We start from the raw sequence: 23,381 nt of genomic DNA on the forward strand, positions 1-23,381 counted from the left end.
GTATTTGTTAAGTACTTGTTAAGTATTTGTCAAGTTAAATAAATAAATATTTATTATTTATTATTTAAGGATTGGGGATAATCAGGTTGGGTACAGTCCCTGACCCACGTGGGGCTCACTGTCTAAGTAGGAGGGAGAACAACTACTGAATCCCCATTTTACAATGAGGAAACTGAGGCCCAGAGAAGTGAAGTGACTTGCCCAAGGTCACACAGCAGGGGAAGCAGCGTGGCTCAGTGGAAAGAGCCCGGGCTCTGGAGTCAGAGGTCATGGGTTCAAATCCCGGCTCCAGCACTTGTCAGCGGTTTGACTTTGGGCAAGTCACTTCACTTCTCTGGGCCTCAGTTACCTCATCTGGAAAATGGGGATGAAGACTGTGAGCCCCCCCGTGGAACAACCTGATCACCTTGTAACCTCCCCAGCACTTAGAACAGTGCTTTGCACATAGTAAGTGCTTAATAAATGCCATCATCATTGTTATTATTATTCTCTGGTCCTTAGTTACCTCATCTGTAAAATGGGGATTAAGACGGTGAGCCCCACGTGGGACAACCTGATCACCTTGTAAATGCCCCAGTGCTTAGAATAGTGCTTTGCACATAGTAAGTGCTTAATAAATGCCCTCATTATTATTATTATTATTATTGTTAGTACTTACTATGTGCCAAGTACTATTCTAGGCACTGGGGTAGATACAAGGTAATGAGATTGGACACAGTCCCTGTCCCACGTGGGGCTCGCACTCTTAATCCTCATTTTACAGATGAGGTAACTGAGGCACAGAGAAGTTAAATGGCTTGCTCAAGGTCACACAGTAGACAAGTGGTGGAGTCGGGATTAGAACCCAAGACTTATGACCCCCCAAGCCCATGCTGTTCCCACTACACCATGCTACTGCTCCTACTACTCTCCTCTCCCCCTCCCCATCCCCCCGTCCTACCTCCTTCCCCTCCCCACAGCACCTGTATATATGTTTGTACAGATTTATTACTCTATTTATTTGACTTGTCCATATTTACTATTCTATTTATTTTGTTAATGATGTGCATCTAGCTTTATTTCTATTTATTCTGACGACTTGACACCTGTCCACATGTTTTGTTTTGTTCTCTGTCTCCCCCTTCTAGACTGTGAGCCCATTGTTGGGTAGGGACCGTCTCTATATGTTGCCGACTTGTGCTTCCCAAGCGCTTAGTACAGTGCTCTGCACACAGTAAGCGCTCAATAAATGCGATTGAATGAATGAATGAATACTACTGCTGCTACTACTACTACTACTGCTACCACCATCATTGCTGGGAAGAGGAGGTATTAACAAGGAGGGAAAATGGAAGGGCTATTGAAAGTCCAATTAATGCTCACAGAAAACATATAACCTTGGCCCTGCTTGAAAAGATTGTAGAGATTGCAGGGATTGTCTCTACCTGTTGCTGAATTGCACCTTCCAAGCGCTTAGTACAGTGCTCTGCGCACAGTAAGCGCTCAATAAATACGATCGAATGAATGAGTGAATGAAAAGATGAAGTCCAATATGTATAATTTTTCCTTCAAACTCTTTGGTGTCATAGTTTGGTGGAGTCTATAGTATGACAACTATGATTGGTGATTCATTACTATTTCAATAAGGCAACTAGAACTCAGACCCCACTAGTATAATTTAGGGCAGAATCATTGTGGGAAATAAATTAATTTCCTGGATGTTCTACATTTAGGAATGAATTAAATGATGGAGGAAAAACCGAAACAGCAACAAAAAGCCACCTTTCCCACTTAATTCCCATAAGGCTGAGCCTTATCAACACAACATTGTGAGTAATTTGGTGTCTGCCTTCCTCCAACAGAAAGCAAACTCTTGTGGCCAGGGAAAGCATGTTGTGTTTCTGTGGCACCTTCCCAAGAGCTTAGTACAGTGCACAGCACTCAGTGGGAATTCAATAAATACAACTATTAATATTACTGCTCCTACTGTTACTATTATCACTACTATTGTTACTAATCGGTCACATTTATTGAGTGTTTACTGTGTTGTAATAATAATAATAATTATAAAACCCCCTTTTAGACTGTGAGCCCACTGTTGGGTAGGGACTGTCTCTATATGTTGCCAATTTGTACTTCCCAAGCGCTTAGTACAGTGCTCTGCACATAGTAAGCGCTCAATAAATACGATTGATGATGATGATGATGATGATGATGAATAATGGCATTTATAAAGTGCTTACTGTGTGCAAAGCACTGTACAGGATACTACCCTGTTCATGATGATGATGGTATTTGTTAAGCGCTTCCTATGCTCCTAGCACCGTTCTGAGCGCTGGAGGGGAATACAAGGTGATCAGTTTGTCCCACGTGGGGCTCACAGTCTTCATCCCCATTTTACAGATGAGGCAGCTGAGGCACAGAGAAGTTAAGTGACTTGTCAGAAGCGACTCCACGGCATAAGACGAGACAAAATTCCCAAATTAGGGATGCAGGGGTATACTGTGAGCAGATAATAAGGCCAGGGCCACCTACCAACATCTGCTTGGTAATCTTTCAGGGTGTTGCAGTCGTACATTTCTCTCCCCCGGGGAGTGCGCAGGCAGAAGACGCCCAAAGGGAAGCCCAACAGCTGGCTGATGAGCGTTTTCAGGTAGGAGACCTTTTCCTCCACCACGTAAATGTTCCCCATGATAGGGATTGTGTCTTGGGTCACGGCGTTGTAGACATAGAGGACGGGCTTGTCTTCTTCCTAAGGAAAATGAACGAGCCAGAGAGCGTGGAATTAACGCTGAGCTCAGTTGTCCCGGTACCTCCAGCGACGCTTTAGCGGAAACTTGATGGTTTGGGAGAAGGAATGGCTAATTCACAACAGTAGAGGGACGTTTAATACAGCGCTGCAGTGGCGGCAGGGAATGAGGCAGTCGACTCTCCGGTCACATTTATACAAACACCAGCCCCATCACGCAAGAAGGGAGGGTTTATTCTGCAAGTCAGCCCCAGGAAGAACGAGGTTGCAAGACTACTGACCCGAACTGAGCTTTGTTTCCTTGACCCTCGGCTATCGGACCTATTTTAAAATCAAAAATGATGACCATTGTGTCTGCAGGCTAGTTCTTTACCTCTGACCATTCCTTTTTATTCAATGGTGTTTGCTAAGCACTTGCTACGTGCCAGGCATTGTTCTAATCGCTGGGGTAGATACAAGACAATCGATTTGGACAGGGTCCCTGTCCCACATGGGGCTCACAGTTCTTAATTCCCATTTTACAGTTGAGGTAACAAACAATGGAGAAGTGAAGTGACTTGTCCGAGGTCACACAGCAGACAAGTGGCAGAGCCGGCAATAATAATAATAATGATGGTATTTGTTAAGCGCTTACTGTGTGCAAAGCACTTTTCTAAGCGCTGAGGAGGTTACCAGGTGATCAGGTTGTCTCATGGGGGGCTCACAGTCTTCATCCCCATTTTACAGATGGGGGAAATGAGGCCCAGAGAAGTGAAGTGACTTGCCCAAAGTCACACAGCTGACAGTTGGTGAAGCTGGGATTTGAACCCATGATCTCTGACTCCAAAGCCCGTGCTCTTTCCATTGAGCCACACTGCTTCTCTAGAACCCAGGCCCTTCTAACCCTCAGGCCTGTGCTCGATCCACTAGGCTACACTGCTTCCCTGGAGACAGTCATCATTTCCTCTCGTGTTTATGTAGGAAGCCGCACTGTGTAGACAACTTCCCGCGGAGTCCGAGATCGTGGCCCCAGTTCAAGCTGCTGTGAACACCCCGCCGTGACCCAAGACATGAGATCGATTACAAATAGCGGCTCGGATCCTTTTCTCAATGGGTAAGGAGACGCGATTCGCTCCCACGCTGCTCCTAGCCTTGCGTTGGGGGTGTGCACCGCCATGGGTTTGGGGGGCGGAGGGGAGATTCCCACAACTGCCTGGGAAACTGACTGCATTCCAGGCCCAATCATCATCATCATCATCATCATCAATCGTATTTGTTGAGTGCTTACTATGTGCAGAGCACTGTACTAAGCGCTTGGGAAGTACAAATTGGCAACATAGAGACAGTCCCTACCCAACAGTGGGCTCACATCGAGGGCACGGCTCTGGGACTCGAGCCTCATCAAGTCAGCCTAAATAATAATGATGGTATTTGTTAAGCGCTTACTATGTGCAAAACACTGTTCTAAGTGCTGCGGAGATACAAGGTGATCAGGGTGTCTCACGGGGGGCTCACAGTCTTAATCCCCATTTTACAGATGAGGTAACTGAGGCCCAGAGAAGTTAAGTGACTTGTCCAAAGTCACACAGCTGACAAGTGGCGGAGCCGGGATTTGAACCCACGACCTCTGACTCCAAAGCCCGGGCTCTTTCCACGGAGGGGGATGGTCTGACGATGCCGTTTTCGGTAGTTGAGAGGTAAGAAGCTGATGAAACGTTCCCTGGTTACATTTCGAGCAAAATCCACCCGTCATCATCCATCATCAATGGTCTTTATTGAGTGTGTACTGTGCGCAGAGCACTGTACTTAGTACTTAGGAGAGTTCAGTACAACACCCAGTCCTTCCAGAATACCAGACTTACATCCTAGCCAAACCCCACATTAACAAAAAGTCACGTTTGAGCATTCAAAGAGCTCCTCTGATCCCCTGGAAAGCTGTATTCTATTTATTTTATTTTGTTAGTATGTTTGGTTTTGTTCTCTGTCTCCCCCTTTTAGACTGTGAACCCACTGTTGGGTAGGGACTGTCTATATGTTGCCAATTTGTACTTCCCAAGCGCTTAGTGCAGTGCTCTGCACATAGTAAGCGCTCAATAAATACGATTGATGATGATGATGTATTCGAATAGACTCATGTTGTCAGCTGAAGCTTCCCCAGTTCCCTAACAACGTTCTAGCGAAAACGCATAATAAAAACTCACGTGATAGCAGAAGCTAGCCTCGCTGATGATTGAAATCAAGGAAAGAGGGCCTAGGCGAAAGAGGAGTAAAAATAGCCTATTTTAAGACCTCTTTGTCCATGCTACAAAGGAAACGGAAAGGGAACGGCGAAACCTGGATAGAAGCAAGGTGGATTTTATCTGCTTAGCACTTATTGGGTTTGATTCTCCCACATCTTCAAGGACGTGAGCACGGTTTTGGGACAGAGGAGTTGTGCATATCCACAAATCTGAGTTTGCTCCACGAACTCAATAAATACGACTGATTGATTGATTGATTGGTTTTTCCTCCATCATTTAATTCATTCCTAAATGTAGAATATCCAGGAAATTAATTTATTTCCCACAATGATTTTGCCCTAAATTATATTCGATCAACAACGATCGAATGAATGAATGAATTCATCAGCTTTGATTCTGATAAGAAGGCAGTGGCTTTTGCTGGGATTCAGATGCGAGCAACAGATGTAAAATCAATCTGCTAGACCGTAAACGCGGTGCGGGCAGGGATTATGTCTACCCACTCTGTTGTATTGTGCTCTCCCAAGTGCTTAATCCAGTGCTCTGCATACAGTAAGCGCTCAATAAATACCATCGACTGGTTCCATCAGCAAGGGCATCAGACATACACAAAAGGGAATGTGTCTGTTTATTGTTCTATCGTACTCTCTCAAGCACTTAGTACAGTGCTCCGAACACCGTAAGAGCTCACTAAATATGATTGAATGAATGAAAAAAGATTCTTCACGTGAATTTGCAGAAACTATGTAGTTCCTGAATGTTTTAAAACATGAACACCGAACATAAAAGTGTTTGCATCAGAACCTGACGGCTGAAAACTAGATGGCCTGATATGAAGCCAATGGAATGACTCTTGGAAGTGGAAAAGGATTTGGTGGTTGTGGGCATTGGAGCCAAATGGGCTGTGGGAAGATGAGAGGAGTGACTGAATCCCCCTACTGAATCGGACTCATTTTTCCGGAATTTAGTTATTTCTTTGTCTTTGCCTTAGTGCAGCTTGGTTGGGAAATGCCGCCCCAGGAACACCTCAGACTGGATTGGAAACTCAGCCTCTTGGCTCCTTTTTGGCATTTTCAGGAAAAGAAGTGGAGCGGAGGCCTGAAGCTAAATGGGAGCTCCTCTCTCCCTTTCAATCAATCATTCCGTCAATCGATGGTATTGAATAAGGGCTTACTGTGTGCAGAGCACTGGGGAGAGTATTATAGAATAGAGTTGGTAGACACGATCCCTGCCCAGCAGGAATTTGCAACCTAGCGGGAGAGACAGATATTAAAATATAATAATAATAATAATGATGGCATTTACTAAGCGCTTACTATGTGCAAAGCCCTGTTCTAAGCACTGGGGAGGTTACAAGGTGATCAGGTTGTCCCACGGGGGGCTCACAGTCTTCATCCCCATTTTACAGATGAGGGAACTGAGGCACAGAGAAGTGAAGTGACTTGCCCAAAGTCACACAGCCGACAGTTGGCAGAGCCGGGATTTGAATATGTTACAGGTAGGGGAAGGAACGGACTAGGGGGATGTGTAGGGGCTTTCTTGTCTGAAAAACTGTGAGCTTCAACATACACTGATTAACAGTCTGACCACAATCCAAATGATTGAATCCAGAAATTTAATTCCCTCCTGGAGCCCACCGTGCTCTATCTCTCCCTCCTCATTAATAATAATAATAATAATAATAATTATGGTACTTGTTAAGCACTTACTATGTGCCAAGCACTATTCTAAGCGCTGGAGAAGATGCAAATTAATCAGGTTGGACACACTCCAACCTTGCCAATTGTTTCACTTTCGCTGTAGTCTGTGAGCTCACTTTGAGCAGGGAGCACGTCTACCAACAATGTTGAATTGTATTCTACCGAGCGCTTAGTATAATGTCCCGCTCTTGGTGGACAGAGTATGGGCCTGGGAATCTAATCCTGCTTCCACCACTCATCTGTTGTGTGACCTTGGGGAAGTCACTTCACTTCTCTGGGCCTCAGTCACCTCATCTGTAAAATGGGGATGAAGACTGTGAGCCCCACGTGGGACAGGGGCTGTGTCTGGCCTGATTTGCTTGTAACCACCCCAGCGCTGAGTACGGTGCCCGACACATAGAAAGCTCTTAGCAAATACCACAATAACAATTATTAATAAGCAGTAAATAAATGCGATGGAATGATTGATTGATTGACAAAATAGAAAGCATCAGGTTTGAACTCCTTAAAGTCTCACCCTCACCTCCCAACTTCCCCACAACCCCCACATGACTCACGAGAAGCAGCGTGGCTCAGTGGAAAGAGCCTGGGCTTTGGAGTCAGAGGTCATGGGTTCGAATCCCGGCTCCGCCACATGTCTGCTGTGTGACCTTGGGCACGTCACTTAACTTCTCTGAGCCTCAGTTACCTCATCTGTAAAATGGGGATTAAGACTGTGAGCTCCACATGGGACAACCTGATCACCTTGTATTTCCCCAGCGCTTAGAACAGTGCTTTGCACATAGTAAGCGCTTAACAAATGCCATCATTATTATTATTATTATCCTTCTTAGCCTTCCCTCAGGGGGATGTCTCTCACCTGCTTTCAAAAGCTACCCCTTCTTCCCCTACACTGAGAAGAGAGGGTGAATAGGGTGACAAATTGAGAGGTTACTCAAGGAAGGCCTCTTGAATAAGACATAATAATAATAATGGCATTTGTTAAGCACTTACTATGTGCAAAGAACTGTTCTAAGCGCTTGGGGGATACAAGGTGATCAGGTTGTCCCACGGGGGGCTCACAGTCTTCACCCCCATTTTACAGATGAGGGAACCGAGGCCCAGAGAAGTCAAGTGACTTGCCCAAAGTCACACAGCTGCCAAGTGGCAGAGCTGGGATTAAGACCCATGACCTCTGACCCCCAAGCCCGGGCTCTTTCCACTGAGCCACGCTGCTTCTATTACTATTATTAATAAACAGTCAATAAATACGATCGAATGATTGATTGACAAAATAGAAACCATCGGGTTTGAACTCCTTAAAGTCTCACGCTCACCTCCCAACTTCCCCACAACCCCCACATAACTCATCCTTCTCAGCCTTCTCTCACGGCTTTTAGTGACTTTAGTGAGTAAGGCTTTAAGATAGGGAGATTGGTGGACTGTCATGTGCGAAGGGGTATATGATGCAGTGTCAGAGGATGTCTTCTAGACTGTGAGCCCGTTGTTGGGTAGGGACCGTCTCTATATGTTGCCAATTTGTACTTCCCAAGCGCTTAGTACAGTGCTCTGCACACAGTAAGTGCTCAATAAATATGATTGAATGAACTGAATGAATGAAGACTCGTGCGTGGTTGTGCATTAGTACCATAATGTGACTTTTCCTTAACACGGGCTTTTATCAGAGTGAGGCTATGAGCCGACCAGACCAGAGTGAAGATCTGAGCAAGGGATCGGCAGTGAAATAAGCAAGATCAGGGAACAGTGAGGAGGTTGGCATTAAAAGAGCCAAGCTGGGTTGTAGTTGAAGACCAGCGAGGTTAGGTAGGAGGGGGCGAACCGATCGAGTGCTTTAAAACCAATGGTAAGGAGTTTCTGTTTGATAAGGAGAAGGATGGGTGACTGTTGGAGGTTTTTGAGGAGTGGGCAGATGTGGACTGAATTTTTTGTAGAAAAATAATCCAGGCAGCAGGGTGAAGTATAAACTCAGCTCCCTTTCCCCTTCACGTCGCCCCGACTCGCTCCCTTTGCTCTACCCCGCCCTCCTCGCCCCACAGCAGTTGTGTATGTATGTACATATGTATAATTCTGTGTATTTATATTGATGCCTGTTTACTTGTTTTGATGTCTGTCTCCCCTCTCGAGACTGTAAGCCCAGTGGGGACAGAGATTGCCTCTCTTTATTGCTGAATTATAGTTTCCAAGCACTTAGTACAGTGCTCTGCACACAGTAAGTGCTGAGTAAATACGATTGAATGAATGACTGAATGACAGGGAGGTCAGCGAGGAAGCAGATGCTGTAGTGGAGGCAGGATAGTAATAATAATAATGATGGCATTTATTAAGCACTTACTATGTGCAAAGCACTGTTCTAAGCACTGGGGAGGTTATCAGGTGATCAGGTTGTCCCACGGGGGGCTCACAGTCTTAATCCCCATTTTACAGATAATAATAATAATAATAATAATGATAGCATTTATTAAGCACTTACTATGTGCAAAGCACTGTTCTAAGTGCTGGGGGGTTACAAGGTGATGAGGTTGTCCCACGGGGGGCTCACAGTCTTCATCCCCATTTTACAGATGAGGTAATAGGCCCAGAGAAGTGAAGTGACTTGCCCAAAGTCACCCAGCTGCAAGTGGCGGAGCCAGGATTAGAACCCATGACCTCTGACTCCCAAGCCCGGCCTCTTTCCACTGAGCCACGCTGGATACAATAAGGGCTCGGATCAGCATGGTAGCGTTGGAGAGGAAGGGGCAGAGTCTAGAGGAGCTGTGAAGGTAGAATGGGCAAGATTGGTGGGTTGAATGAAAGAGTTGAATCAAGGATAACGCCAAGGTTACCAGCTTGTGAGACAGGAAGAATGGTGATTTTGTCTACAGTGATGGGAAAGTTGGTGGGAGGACAGGGTTTGTTTGAGAAGAAAGTAGTAATAATAATGGTGGCATTTGTTAAGCGCTTACTATGTGCCAAGGACTCTTCTAAGCGCTCGGGGAGAAACAAGGTCATCAGGTTGTCCCACATGGGGCTCACAGTCTTCATTCCCATTTTACAGATGAGGGAACTGAGGCCCAGAGAAGTGAAGTGACTTGCCCAGTGTCACCCAACAGACAAGTGGCGGAGCCGGGATTAGAACCCACGATCTCTGATTCCCAAGTCCGGGCTCTTTCCACTGAGCCACATAGCTTCTCTAATAATAATAATAATAATAATGATAATAATGGCATTTATTAAGCGCTTACTATGTGCGAAGCACTGTTCTAAGCGCTGGGGAGGTTACAAGGTGATGAGGTGGTGTCACGGTGGGAGCTCACATTCTTAATCCCCATTTTACGGATGAGGTAACTGAGGCACAGAGAAGTGAAGTGACTTGCCCAAAGTCACACAGCTGACAGTTGGCGGAGCCGGGATTTGAACCCACGACCTCTGACTCCCAAACCCGTGCTCTTTCCACTGAGCCACGCTGCTTCTCCTAATGAGGTCATGCCATCCGCTCAGCCACCTCATTACTTCTGTCATTCATGTTTGTTTTTTATATCTAGTCTCACAGTCTTGTAACTACGGTACAGTCATTCCTTTAGGCCTCCTTGTCTTCTCCACTAGACTGTAAGGTTCTTGAGGGCAGGAATCTGTCAAATCCCTTTATGCTCCCCAGAGATCTCATACAGTGCTCTAGATTCCTCGGTACTCAATCAGAATTAGGGAGTGTGAACATGGAAACTCCAATCAGGCAAACATGAGCTACGTTTCTTTAAAGGGACATTGCAGTTAGTCATTAGCCGGCCTCTCCTTTTCTGCGTGGATTTGTGTTTCTGAAAAAACCTGTGTTAAGGAAAAGTCACATTGTGGTGCTTATGCACAACCATTCATTCCTTCAATCGTATTTATTGAGCGCTTACTGTGTGCTAAGCGCTTGGGAAGTACAAGTTGGCAACGTATAGAGACGGTCCCTACCCAACAGTGGGCTCACAGCCTAGAAGATGCGCAAGTCCTCTTCTGACACCGCATCACGTTTTAGCCACACAGTCACACTTCATCAGAAAAACGTTCCCTAATTCCCTCACAGTGTTCTAACCAAAAGCCATACTGAAAACAAGCCTTATAATAATAATAATTAATAATTTTGGTATTTGTTAAGCGCTTACTATGAGCAATGCACTGTTCTAAGCGCTGGGGAGGTTACAAGGTGATCAGGTTGTCCCATGTGGGGCTCACAATCTTAATCCCTATTTTCCAGATGAGGGAACTGAGATACAGAGAAGTTAAGTGACTTGCCCAAAGCCACATAGCGTACCGACTGAATTTTCTATCCTGGCTGCTCTTTTTTGTCCCGTTCCTCTGGGAATACGGTGCCGAGAGTAAAAAATCAGCTCTGTTATGCTTAATATCCTCAAATAAAAGAAGGAAAATGCTCATTAAATGTTTATGGGCAGAGTGGATTGGTGCCAAAATTTGCTGCTAATTTTCTCTACCTACGTGGTAGCTTTGGGTATCAGCTGTTGACTTGGGACCCCTCTTTTCCCTGCAAATTCAGCATCATTTTCTGACCGGAAGCTAACTCAACAGTCCCACTTGAAAACAATGGTTAAATTTGTCCCAAATGAATAACTATGTGAGCTCATGCCTATGTAGTACTTTTTCATTTTTATTTTAGGGAAGTCTTTGAGGGAGAAGATTATAAGCACCCTCCTTCCTCTCCCCCTCGTCCCCCTCTCTGTTCCCCCCGCCTTACCTCCTTCCCTTCCCCACAGCACCTGTATATATGTATATATGTTTGTACATATTTATTACTCTATTTATTTATTTATTTTACTTGTACATATCTATTCTATTTATTTTATTTTGTTAGTATGTTTGGTTTTGTTCTCTGTCTCCCGCTTTTAGACTGTGAGACCACTGTTGGGTAGGGACTGTCTCTATATGTTGCCAACTTGTACTTCCCAAGCGCTTAGTACAGTGCTCTGCACACAATACATGCTCAATAAATACGATTGATTGATAAGCACGGTGTTTATTACATCCAAATACAGTGTCCTAGCAGTGTATTTCAATAGTGCCTTTATTCTTTTTCTCAAGAGGCATGAGGCTTTCATTCATTTACGGAGATCTTCGGGCCTGGAACTTGACCTGGATGCTTTAGCTAATCTCCCACCTGAAGTCGGAGGATTGGACTAAATGATTCTTTGAAACGATGATTTTAAAGCCGTGCGGTATTGGGCTTAATGTATGTTTCCTGTTGAGAAGCAGCATGGCCTAGTGGATAGGGGACAGGCCTTGGACTCAGAAGGATCTGGGTTCTAATCCCGGCTCCATCACTTGTCTGCTGTGTTACCTGGGCCAAGTCGCTTCACTTCTCTGTGCTTCAGTTACCTCATCTGTAAAATGAAGATGAAGATCGTGAGCCCCGTGTGGAACAGGGACTGTGTCCAACCTGATTAGCCCGTATCTACCCCAGCACTTTCCCCTCTCATCTTTCCCTGAGCAGCGTGGCTCAGTGGAAAGAGCCCGGGCTTTGGAGTAAGAGTTCATGGGTTCGAATCCCGGCTCCGCCAGTTGTCAGCTGTGTGACTTTGGGCAAGTCACTTCACTTCTCTGGGCCTCAGTTACCTCAACTGTAAAATGGGGATTAAGATTGTGAGCCCCTCGTGGGACAACCTGATCACCTTGTAACCTCCCCAGCGCTTAGAACAGTGCTTTGCACATAGTAACACTTAATAAATGCCATCATTATTATTATTATTATTATTATTATTATTATTATTATTATTATCTGTCAAATGGGGATGGAGACCGTGAGCCCCACGGGAGACAGGGATTGGGTCCAACCTGATTCTGTGGTATCTACCCCAGCGCTTAGAACCATGCCTGGCACATTGTAAGCGCCTAATGAATACCACAGTTATTATATGTAGCCGAAGTCGATCAGACATGCTCTTGTAACCCAGTGCCCGATTGAACACTTCTGGCTCTATTGTGCCCACCTCTAGAGGAGAAGGGCATGAATAAAATGCCAGTGGCCAGTTTTGTGAGCAGCAAGGAGGGGGCCGTTTGGGGAGAAGGACTGCTTGAGACCCTTCCCAGGGAGTGTTACTGCGTGCAAAGCACTATACTGAGCGCTTGGGAGAATACTGTATAAAACGGACACATTCCCTGCCCACAACAAGCTCACAGTCTAGAAGGGGAGACACACCTCTGGTCCATGGGCCCTGAAGTGTGTCTGACTGGTAGGGGAGACCAGAAGACCTGCCCCACTTCCCAAGCGCTTAGTATAGTGCTCTGCACACAGTAAGCGCTCAATAAATATGATTGAATGAATGAATGAATGAATGAATGTGGGCAGGGAATGTATCTGTTCATCGTTGTATTATACTCTCTCAAGTGCTCAGTACAGTGTTCTGTACTCAGTAAGTGCTCAATAAATACGACTGACTGACTGACTGACAGAAAGAGCACGAGCCTGGGAATCGGAAGTATCTGAGTTCTAATCCTGGCTCTGCCACTTGACTATTGTGACCTTAGGAAAGTCACTTCACTTCTCTGAACCTGTTCCCTCATCTATGAAATGGGGATTAAGATTGTGAGCCCCCCATGGGACACGGACCGTGCCCGACCTGATTAGCTCGTGTCTACCGCAGCGCTTAGTACAGTGTTACGCACGGAGTAAGCGTTTAATAAATACCATAAAAAAAAGTGCGTAGAGGTGGCGCTTCTTGGACCTCAGACAGGAAGCAGCAAGCTCTTTGCCAGCCCTAGGTTCTGAAATGAGGAACGTTTATTACCCCCTTGTCTCATTTTGTTAGTATGTTTGGTTTTGTTCTCTGTCTTCCCCTTTTAGACTGTGAGCCCACTGTTGGGTAGGGACCGTCTCTATATGTTGCCAATTTGTACTTCCCAAGCGCTTAGTACAGTGCTCTGCACATAGTAAGCGCTCAATAAATACAATTGATGATGATGATCTCACGCTGTCGCGTCGTCTCCGACCAAAAGCGACCCCACGGACGCATCTTTCCCGGAACGCCCCACCTCCGCCTGAAATCGTTCTGGTCGTGGATCTATGGAGTTCTCTTGTTCAAAACCTGGAAGTGGTTTACCAATGCCACCTTCCACGCAGTCAACTCGAGTCTCCGCCCTCGACTCTCTCGCGTGAAGCTGCTTCCCCGGGCACAGGGGAGTTTTGACTCGTAGCAGGTTGCCTCCCACTTGCTAGCTCTCTTCCTCCCTTCAAGGCCCTATTGAGAGCTCACCTCCTCCAGGAGGCCTTCCCAGACTGAGCCCCTTCCTTCCTCTCCTCCTCGTCCCCCTCTCCATCCCCCCATCTTACCTCCTTCCCTGCCCCACAGCACCTGTATGTATGTATATATGGTTGTACATATTTATTACTCTATTTATTTATTTATTTTGCTTGTACATTTCTATCCTATTTATTTTATTTTGTTGGTATGTTTGGTTTTGTTCTCTGTCTCCCCCTTTTAGACTGTGAGCCCACTGTTGGGTAGGGACTGTCTCTATATGTTGCCAATTTGTACTTCCCAAGCGCTTAGTACAGTGCTCTGCACATAGTAAGCGCTCAATAAATACGATTGATTGATTGATTGATTGATTGATAGCCACTGGCCAAGCTGGGAACGGAATGGGCAGGCCTCTACTGGACTCTCCCTCCCTTAGCCGAGACTGGTAGAGGGCTGGAAACTCCCCAGGTGTGATCCTGAGAGGGGGATTTCCCCCGTAATACAGTCTAAATTGAAATAAAGGGTCCCATGATGTCTTAGAGGCCCAGAATTTGGCCTTCCTGCTAAGAGGGCTGTGTTGGGAGGCAGCATGGTTTAGTGGCCAGGGTATCAATCTAGGAATCGCATGGCCTGGTGGCAAGTTCCAGCTCCATCAGTAGCCTGCTCCAGGACCTCACTTTCCTCGTCTGTTTATTTATTTATTTTATCCATTTATTTATTTTGTTAGTATGTTTGGTTTGGTTCTCCGTCTCCCCATTTTAGGCTGTGAGCCCACTGTTGGGTAGGGACTGTCTCTCTATGTTGCCAACTTGGACTTCCCAAGTGCTTAGTACAGTGCTCTGCACACAGTAAGCGCTCAATAAATACGATTGATTGATTGATTGATTGATCTGTTGAATGGGGATAATAATAACTACGTCTTTTCTACCTCACGGGGATAGTGTGAAGTTAAATGAGATCATTCGTGGCAAAGTTCATCATAAATTCAAAGTGCTAGTGTTATATTATTCAATCATTCGATCAGTGAGTTCTGTGTTGAGAGCACTGTACTAAGCACTTGGGAGAGTATAGTACAATACAGCTGGTAGACATGTAATATTTCGTGTTTGGCCATTTAGTAGTAACAATAGTACTGAATTTATTTTTCACCTACTTTGAGCAGACTGGAAGTCTGAGGATCTGAGTTCTAATCCCGGCTGTGCCACTTACCTGCTGTATGACTTTGGATGAGTCTCTTAATTTCTCTGTGCTTCAGTCCCCTCGTCTGTCAAATGGGTTTTAAATGCCTGTTCTCCCTCCCATTTAGACTGCGAGCCCCAGGTGAGACATGGACTCTGTCTGATCTGACTGTTATCACACGTACCCCAGCATTTAGAACAGTCCTTGGCACATAGTAAGCGCTTAATAAATGCCATCATTGTTATTATTATGGGTTCAAGTCCTGACTCCTCCAACTGTCAGCTGTTTAACTTTGGGCAAGTCACTTCTCTGTGCCTTAGTTACCTCCTCTGTAAAATGGGGATTAAGACTGTAAACCCCCCATGGGACAACCTGATCACCTTGTAACCTCCCCAGTGCTTAGAACAGTGCTTTGCACATAGTAAGCGCTTAATAAATGCCATCATTATTATTATTATTATAGTGAGCACTTAACAAATACCAGAGTGGCATTATTCTTTCTCTGTTACTACTACTACTAAGACAAAGAATAAGAGAAGGTCTAAATGTGGGGATTCAAACATGCCCCATGAAATATTGAAACGAATAAATATGACCGTGCTAGGGAAATTATGTAGGAGGGCCTGACTGTGACCGTAGGAGGGGGATGGCTTCCTGAGGGAAGGGGAGGAGAGTAGTCTGATTTTCTGGGTGAAGGGGAGGTGTGAGTGATGGATGATCGATTTAAGAGTCCAGAGAGTCAGTGCGGGGATGGCCAAGAGTGTAAGCTGGGTGGGCCAGAGAACCAGGTGTAGGATCTCATCCCCCGGGCCTGGAATGGCCTCCCTCTGCCCACCCGCCAAGCTAGCTCTCCTCCTCCCTTCGAGGCCCTACTGAGAGCTCACCTCCTCCAGGAGGCCTTCCCAGATTGAGCCCCTTCCTTCCTCTCCCCCTCGTCCCCCTCTCCATCCCCCCATCTTACCTCCTTCCCTTCCCCACAGCACCTGTATATATGTATATATGTTTGTACATATTTATTACTCTATTTAGTTATTTATTTTACTTGTACATATCTATGCTATTTATTTTATTTTGTTAATATGTTTGGTTTTGTTGTCTGTCTCCCCCTTCTAGACTCTGAGCCCACTGTTGGGTAGGGACTGTTTCTATATGTTGCCAACTTGTACTTCCCAAGCGCTTAGTTCAGTGCTCTGCACACAGTAAGCGCTCAATAAATACGATTGATTGATTGATTGATCTTTCTGTAACCTCTAGTCTGTAAGCTTCCTGTGGCCAGGGAACGTGTGTCTGTTATATTGCACTCTCCCGAGTGCTCAGTACAATAGTCTGCACACAGTTATCTCTCAGTAAATATGATTGACTGACTGACTGACTAACCTAATCCCTGCCCCGCCACATGCCTGCTGTGCGACCTCGGGCAAGTCACTTCATTTCTCTGTGCTTCAGTTCCCTCTTCTGCAAAATGGGAATTCAATACCAGTTCTCCCTCCTACCTAGACTGTGAGCCCCATATGGGACATGATAATAATAATAATAATAATGATAGTAATGGCATTTATTAAGCGGTTACTATGTGCAAAGCACGGTTCTAAGCGCTGGGGAGGTTACAAGGTGATCAGGTTGTCCCACGGGGGGCTAACGATCTTCATCCTCATTTTACAGATGAGGGAACTGAAGCACAGAGAAGTGAAGTGACTTGCCTAGAGTCACACAGCTGACTGAACCCATGACCTCTGACTCCAAAGCCCGGGCTCTTTCCACTGAGCCACGCTGCTTCTCCACCCCCGCGCATAGTTGAATGAGTGAATGAATTTAGGACAACCTGATCACCTTGTATCCTCCCCAGCAGGTTTTGCATATAGTAAGCGCTTAACAAATGCCACTGTTATCATCGGTCAGGAGGGAGTAGCCAGCTGGCAGAGAACCTCCAACCCGGCAGGCAAGAACTTGGCCCCGATGCAGGTGATGTCAGGGAACCACTGGGGGGTTTCGGGGCGGGAAGGATGGGATCCGACCGGGATTTCAGGTGACCGGAGTGGACGGAGAAGGTCAGAGGCCGGGGGCGGGAGGCTGCTGCGGTAGTCGACGGGAGGCGGGATGAGGGTTTGCACTTGGGGAGGCAGCGAGAGAGGAGAGAAAGAATTAAGCAACAGAAGAGCGGGTAATTATTTATATTTGGTCTCCTGACACTGCTCTGAAATAGCACGATGCTGCCAGTGCAGGCCTTCTGACATCCGAGGCTGTGATAAGCCCATGCCAGCCCCGTTCTTTAGGGGAGAAATCGCCTCCAGCGACAATTAAATGCCACCAGCCTCTTCGGGCCCCACGGAAGTTGGGCCACATCGTGACACTAGACTGTAAGCTCGTTGTGGGCAGGGAATGTGTTATATTGTTATAGTGTACTCTCCCAAGCGCTTAGGACAATGCTCTGCACACAGTAAGCGCTCAATGAATACGATTGACTGACTGACATCATCTTGCCTTTTATCCTACAAGCTAGAGGGGGCCCGGAGTGGGAATGGGCTGGCTGATTCTCTGTGGGTGGGAGATTGTCTTATCATTAATATTAATAATAATAACAACGATAGTAATAATGCTAACTATTATTTTCTGGGGGTGGGAGCCCAGCCCAGCCCGCACCCTCCACTCCCCTGCCGCTCATTTCCTCACCGTGCCTCGTTCTCGCCTGTCCTGCCGTCGACCCCCGGCCCACGTCTTACCTCTGGCCTGGAATGCCCTCCCTCCTCACATCCGCCAAACTATCTCTCTTCCCTCCTTCAAAGCCCTACTGAGAGCTCACCTCCTCCAGGAGGCCTTCCCAGACTGAGCCCCCCCTTTTCCTCTGCTCCTCCTCCCCACCGCCCCAATTCCCTCCCTCTGCTCTACCCCCTCTCCGCCTCATAGCGCTTGTATATCTTTGTACCTATTTATTATTCTATTTATTTTATTAATGATGTGTATGTATCTATAATTCTATTTATCTATTTTGATGTTATTGATGATATTGTTTTGTTTTGTTGTCTGTCCCCCCTCTTCTAGACTGTGAACCCATTGTTGGGTAAGGATTGTCTCTGTTGCCGAATTGTACTTTCCAAGTGCTTAGTACAGTGCACTGCACAAAGTAAGCTCTCAATAAATATGATTGAATGAATGAATGAATTTAGGACAACCTGATCACCTTGTATCCTCCCCAGCGCTTAGAACAGTGCTTTGCACATAGTAAGCGCTTAACAAACGCCATTATTATTATTATTATTAAGCACTTACTATGTACCAAGTACTGTACTAAGCACTGGGATAGGGGCAAGATAATCAGGTTGGACACAGTCCCTGCCCCTCCTGGAACTCACAGTATAAGTAGGAGGAAAGCAGCATTGCCTAGTAGAAAGAGCAAGAGCCTGGGAGTCGGAGGACCTGGGTTCTAATCCTGGCTCCACCACTGTTCTACAGTAGTGTGACCTTAGGCAAGTCATTGAACATCCCTGAGCGTCAGTTTCCTTGTCTATAAAATGGGGATTAGTATCTACTCCCTTCGATTTAGTCTGTGAGCCCCAGGTGGGACAGGGACTGACTCCAATGTGATTATCATTCATTCATTCATTCATTCATTCATTCAATCATTCATTTAATCATATTTATTGAGCACTGTACTAAGCGCTTGGGAAGTACAAGTTGGCAACATATAGAGACGGTCCCTACCCAGCAGCGGTTTCACAGTCTAGAAGGGGGGAGACAGACAACAAAGCAAAACATATTAACAAAATAAAATAAAGAGAATAAATATGTACAAATTAAATAAATAAATAAATAAATAGAGTAATAAACCTGTACAAACACATATACAGGTGCTGTGGGGAGGGGAAGGAGGTGGGGGGGGGGGAATGGGGAGGAGGAGAGGAAAAAGGGGGCTCAGTCTGGGAATAATAATAATGGCATTTATTAAGCGCTTACTATGTGCAAAGCACTGTTCTCAGCGCTGGGGAGGTTACAAGGTGATCAGGTTGTCCCATGGGGGGCTCACAGTCTTCATTCCCATTTTACAGATGAGGTAACTGAGGCCCAGAGACATTAAGTGACTTGCCCAAAGTCACACAGCTGACAAGTGGTGGAGCCGGGATTTGAACCCATGACCTCTGACTCCAAAGCCCATGCTCTTTCCACTGAGCCATGCTGGGAAGGTCTCCTGGAGGAGGTGAGCTCTCAGTAGGGCTTTGAAGGGGGGAAGAGAGCTAGCTTGGCGGATGTGTGGAGGGAGGGCATTCCGGGCCCGGGGGATGACGTGAGCCGGGGGTCGACGGCAAGACAGGCGAGAACAAGGTACGGTGAGGAGGTTAGTGGCCGAGGAGCGGAGGGGGAGGGCTGGGCTGGAAAAGGAGAGAAGGGAGGTGAGGTAGGAGGGGGCGAGGGGATGGACAGCCTTGAAGCCGAGAGTGTATCCATCCCAGTGCTTGGAAGAATTCTTGCCACATAATAAGCGCAGAGCAAGTACATCGATAATAGCAATAGCGGTAATTCCCATTTTACAGATGAGGAAATTGAGGCACAGCTCATTGAAGTGACTTCCCAAGTGGCAGACTGGGGATTAGAACCTAGGGCTTCTGTCTCCCAGGCCCGTGGTCTTTCCACTGGGCCACACTGCTTCCCGTGAATCTCTGAAACCAGCATGACTTGGCCTTGCCTAAGTCTGTGGTTGGCCACCATTGTCCAAGTTGCTTTCAGGAGGTCTAAGGCAAAATTCCTGGGAGTATTAGGGGTGTTAATTAATCTCCCTGCCAGTCCGGTGCTAATGATTACCTGCCCTTTCCATTCTGGCTCCTTTCCCTTTCCCCTTCCCCTCCTTCACGCCAACACGCCTTCCCCACCGCACCCCGGCATCGGCCCCAACCCAAACCGGTTTAGGCTGTTACGCTCCTGAGGAGAGTGATGTGGTCCCCCGGGAATTTATAATGAGCTTACACGTTCTCGGGGGACGAACCTGATTAGCTTGAATTATAATAATAATAACTGTGGTATTTTTTAAGTGCTTACGAGGTGCCAGGCACTGTACTTAGTGCCGGGGTGGATACAAGCAAATCGCGTTGGACGAAGTCCCTGTCCCACGTGGGGCTCGCGGTCTGAATCCGCGGTTTACGGATGAGGTAACCGAGAAGTGAAGTGACTTCCCCAAGGTCACACAGCCGAGAAATGGACGATAGGAATCTAATCTTAATTAGATTCATTCTAATGTTGGGATTAGAGCCCATGACCTTCTGACTCCCGGGCCTGTGTTCTATCCACAGCCCTACTGAGAGCTCACCTCCTCCAGGAGGCCTTCCCAGACTGAGCCCCCTCCTTCCTCTCCCCCTCCCCATCCTTACCTCCTTCCCCTCCCCACAGCACCTGTATATATGTTTGTACGGATTTATTACTCTATTTTGTTTGTACATCTTCTATTTATTTTATTTTGTTAATATGCTCTGTTTTGTCGTCTGTCTCCCCCTTCTAGACTGTGAGCCCGCTGTTGGGCAGGGACCGTCTCTAGATGTTGCAAGCTTGTACTTCCCAAGTGCTTAGTACAGTGCTCTGCACACAGTAAGCGCTTAATAAATACGATTGAAGGAATGAAGGAAGGAATGAAAGGAACAATGGATCCAAAATGCTTTTCCCCCTTACCTCTGTAGAGTTGGACTGCGCCGACTCAATCAGCTTCATTCCCCCTAAAGCTGATTTCATAAATGCCTCCTCCTAGATCTCCACGTGACCGGCCCCGTTGAATAACGACAGCAAATCCGGCCCGTTCCTCCCGGAGACCGAAACATCAATCAATCAATCATATTTATTGAGCGCTTACTGTGTGCAGAGCACTGTACTAAGCGCTTGGGAGGCATTAAGGAATCTGGAAGGGGAGGGCGTATCGAGAATATTGGCTAGATGAAGCCGGGCTCCCGACTGAGAAAAATTCTAGGATCCCGGACTAGGAAACGACACAAAGGCAACTGAGCCACAGAAACTCACAATCTAACAAAAACCTTACTTAAAACCTTGCTGCCTATTTAAATCTCGTCATTTGATGGGGTTTTTTGACCTTAATATTTCTGGGGCAAAAATCTGTGCATTACTGACTTGAGGCAATTGAGGCCTTGAGGAACTACATTTTGCTGGAGATCTGAGGCCTCTGATCAGGGCTCAGTGGAAAGAGCCCGGGCTTTGGAGTCAGAGGTCATGGGTTCAAATCCCGGCTCTGCCAATTGTCAGCTGTGTGACTTTGGGCGAGTCACTTCACTTCTCTGGGCCTCAGTTACCTCATCTGTAAAATGGGGATGAAGACTGTGAGCCCCCCGGGGGGCAACCTGATCGCCTTGTAACCTCCCCAGCGCTTAGAACAGTGCTTTGCACATAGTAAGTGCTTAATAAATGCCATCATTTAGACTGTGAGCCCACTGTTGGGTAGGGACTGTCTCTATATGTTGCCAACTTGTACTTCCCAAGCGCTTAGTGCAGTGCTCTGCACACAGTAAGCGCTCAATAAATACGATTGATGATGATGATGATGATCATTATTATTATTATTATTATTATTTTTATTTTTATTATTATTATTGGGCTGAAAACTCCCCTCATGGCAACCTGGTGAATCTGATTGATTATCCCTTGGCCCAAAATTCTTTTGTATAGCTTCTTTGCACGCTTCCACCCACATTTCTTATGTGGATCAGAGCAGCCTCTTCCCCTCCAAAGCCTGCTTCTGGTCAGAATTCCTTCCCTTGGCTGAGAGGGACAGGGAAGGCATTAATCAGGCAGCCTACTGCCTTTAGACTGTAAGCTCACTATGGGCAGGGAATGTGTCTGTTATATTGTTACACTGTCCTCTCCCAAGCACTTAGTGAAGTGCTCGGCATACAGTAAGCGTTCAATCAATACGATTAATCAATCAATCAATCAATTAATCAATCAATCCAGTCTGTGCAATCTGAAACTCTCCAATTGGAGCGGAGGAGATCCCTAGCTTTCAGAACTAGCCTCCCCCAATGCCGACAGGGAGAGATTATCATCCTTTCTTTTAGCGGCCTAGTGAACTTCCCCCGCCAAGCCCACTGTTGGGTAGGGACCGTCTCCATATGTTGCCAACTTGGACTTCCCAAGCGCTTAGTACAGTGCTCTGCACACAGTAAGCGCTCAATAAATATGATTGAGTGATTGGTGCTCAGTGGTACTAGGTGGTTAATCAATCAATCAATCAATCAATCGTATTTATTGAGCGCTTACTATGTGCAGAGCACTGTACTAAGCGCTTGGGAAGTACAGATTGGCAATACATAGAGACAGTCCCTACCCAACAGTGGGCTCACAGTCTGAAAGTGGGCTCACAGTCTAAAAGGTTAAGGTTAAGGCTTATAATAATAATAATAATTTTGGTATTTGTTAAGCGCTTACTATGTGCAAAGCACTGTTCTAAGCGCTGGGGAGGATACAAGGTGATCAGGTTGTCCCATGTGGGGCTCACAATCTTAATCCCCATTTTACAGATGAGGTAACTGAGGCACGGAGAAGTGAAGTGACTTGCCCAAAGTCACACAGCTGACAAGTGGCGGAGCCGGGATTTGAGCCGATGAGCTCTGACTCCCAAGCCCGGGCTCTTTCCACTGAGCCATGCTAGGAATTGTCAAAGTGGGATACTGACCCTCGTGCTCAAGGAGATGGGGGTGTCAGAGATACTGAATCAGCTCTTTACTGGCCCTCTCAGCTTCTCTCTGTGTTCCCCCAACAGTGCTTGAACAATGCTTGACACATAGTAAGCGCTTAAGAAATACCATCATTATTCTGACTTCCATGGCCGGGCTGTTCCCACTGGTCCACACAAATGACCCTCTGAGACCATATGTATTTTACATTAATGACCTGGTGTCCCGTCTTACAATCAGAGAGGTTTTATTGCTCTGAAGTAGTTTTAGCTAGATGGGTCGACCGTGATTTCATTTTTTCATCAACGAGCACGGGGTCAGATGAATCCCGGTCTTTTCATACCTTCACTGTGCACTTTAGAGTTGAACAGGCGGTTATCCCTATATCAGCCAGGACCCAGCTATTCTTCAACACTGCCCCAGCATAAATCAGCTCCAGGTACTTCCGACCTTGTTTATCTTCAGCCAGTGGGACGTGGAAATAATCCTAAATGTGAAAAATAGGCTATTATAAGAACAACCTGCAGCAATGGATAGAAGAGCCCAGAGCGGAAGAAATCATCATCATCAATCATCATCATCATCATCAGTGACATTTACTGAGTCCTGACTGTGTGCAGAGCACTGTAGAAAACACTGGGGAGATTACGGTACAACAGAGTTGGAAGACACAATCCCTGATCGCA

At 46.3% G+C, this 23,381-nt stretch overlaps 1 protein-coding gene across 1 annotated transcript in view; it reads right to left on the reverse strand.

The window, feature by feature from the left end:
- ANKUB1 (ankyrin repeat and ubiquitin domain containing 1) overlaps positions 1-23,381 on the reverse strand; it is a 62,127-nt gene that overhangs the window by 32,206 nt on the left and 6,540 nt on the right. The window contains exons 2-3 of the mRNA XM_038751510.1: positions 23,039-23,182; positions 2,515-2,731 (exon numbers count right to left, since the gene is read on the reverse strand). Coding sequence (XP_038607438.1) covers positions 2,515-2,731; positions 23,039-23,182 — 361 coding nt within the window. The remainder of the gene's footprint in view (positions 1-2,514; positions 2,732-23,038; positions 23,183-23,381) is intronic.

Source organism: Tachyglossus aculeatus, chromosome 1, assembly GCF_015852505.1.
Source record: "Tachyglossus aculeatus isolate mTacAcu1 chromosome 1, mTacAcu1.pri, whole genome shotgun sequence".
NCBI lineage: Eukaryota > Metazoa > Chordata > Mammalia > Monotremata > Tachyglossidae > Tachyglossus > Tachyglossus aculeatus.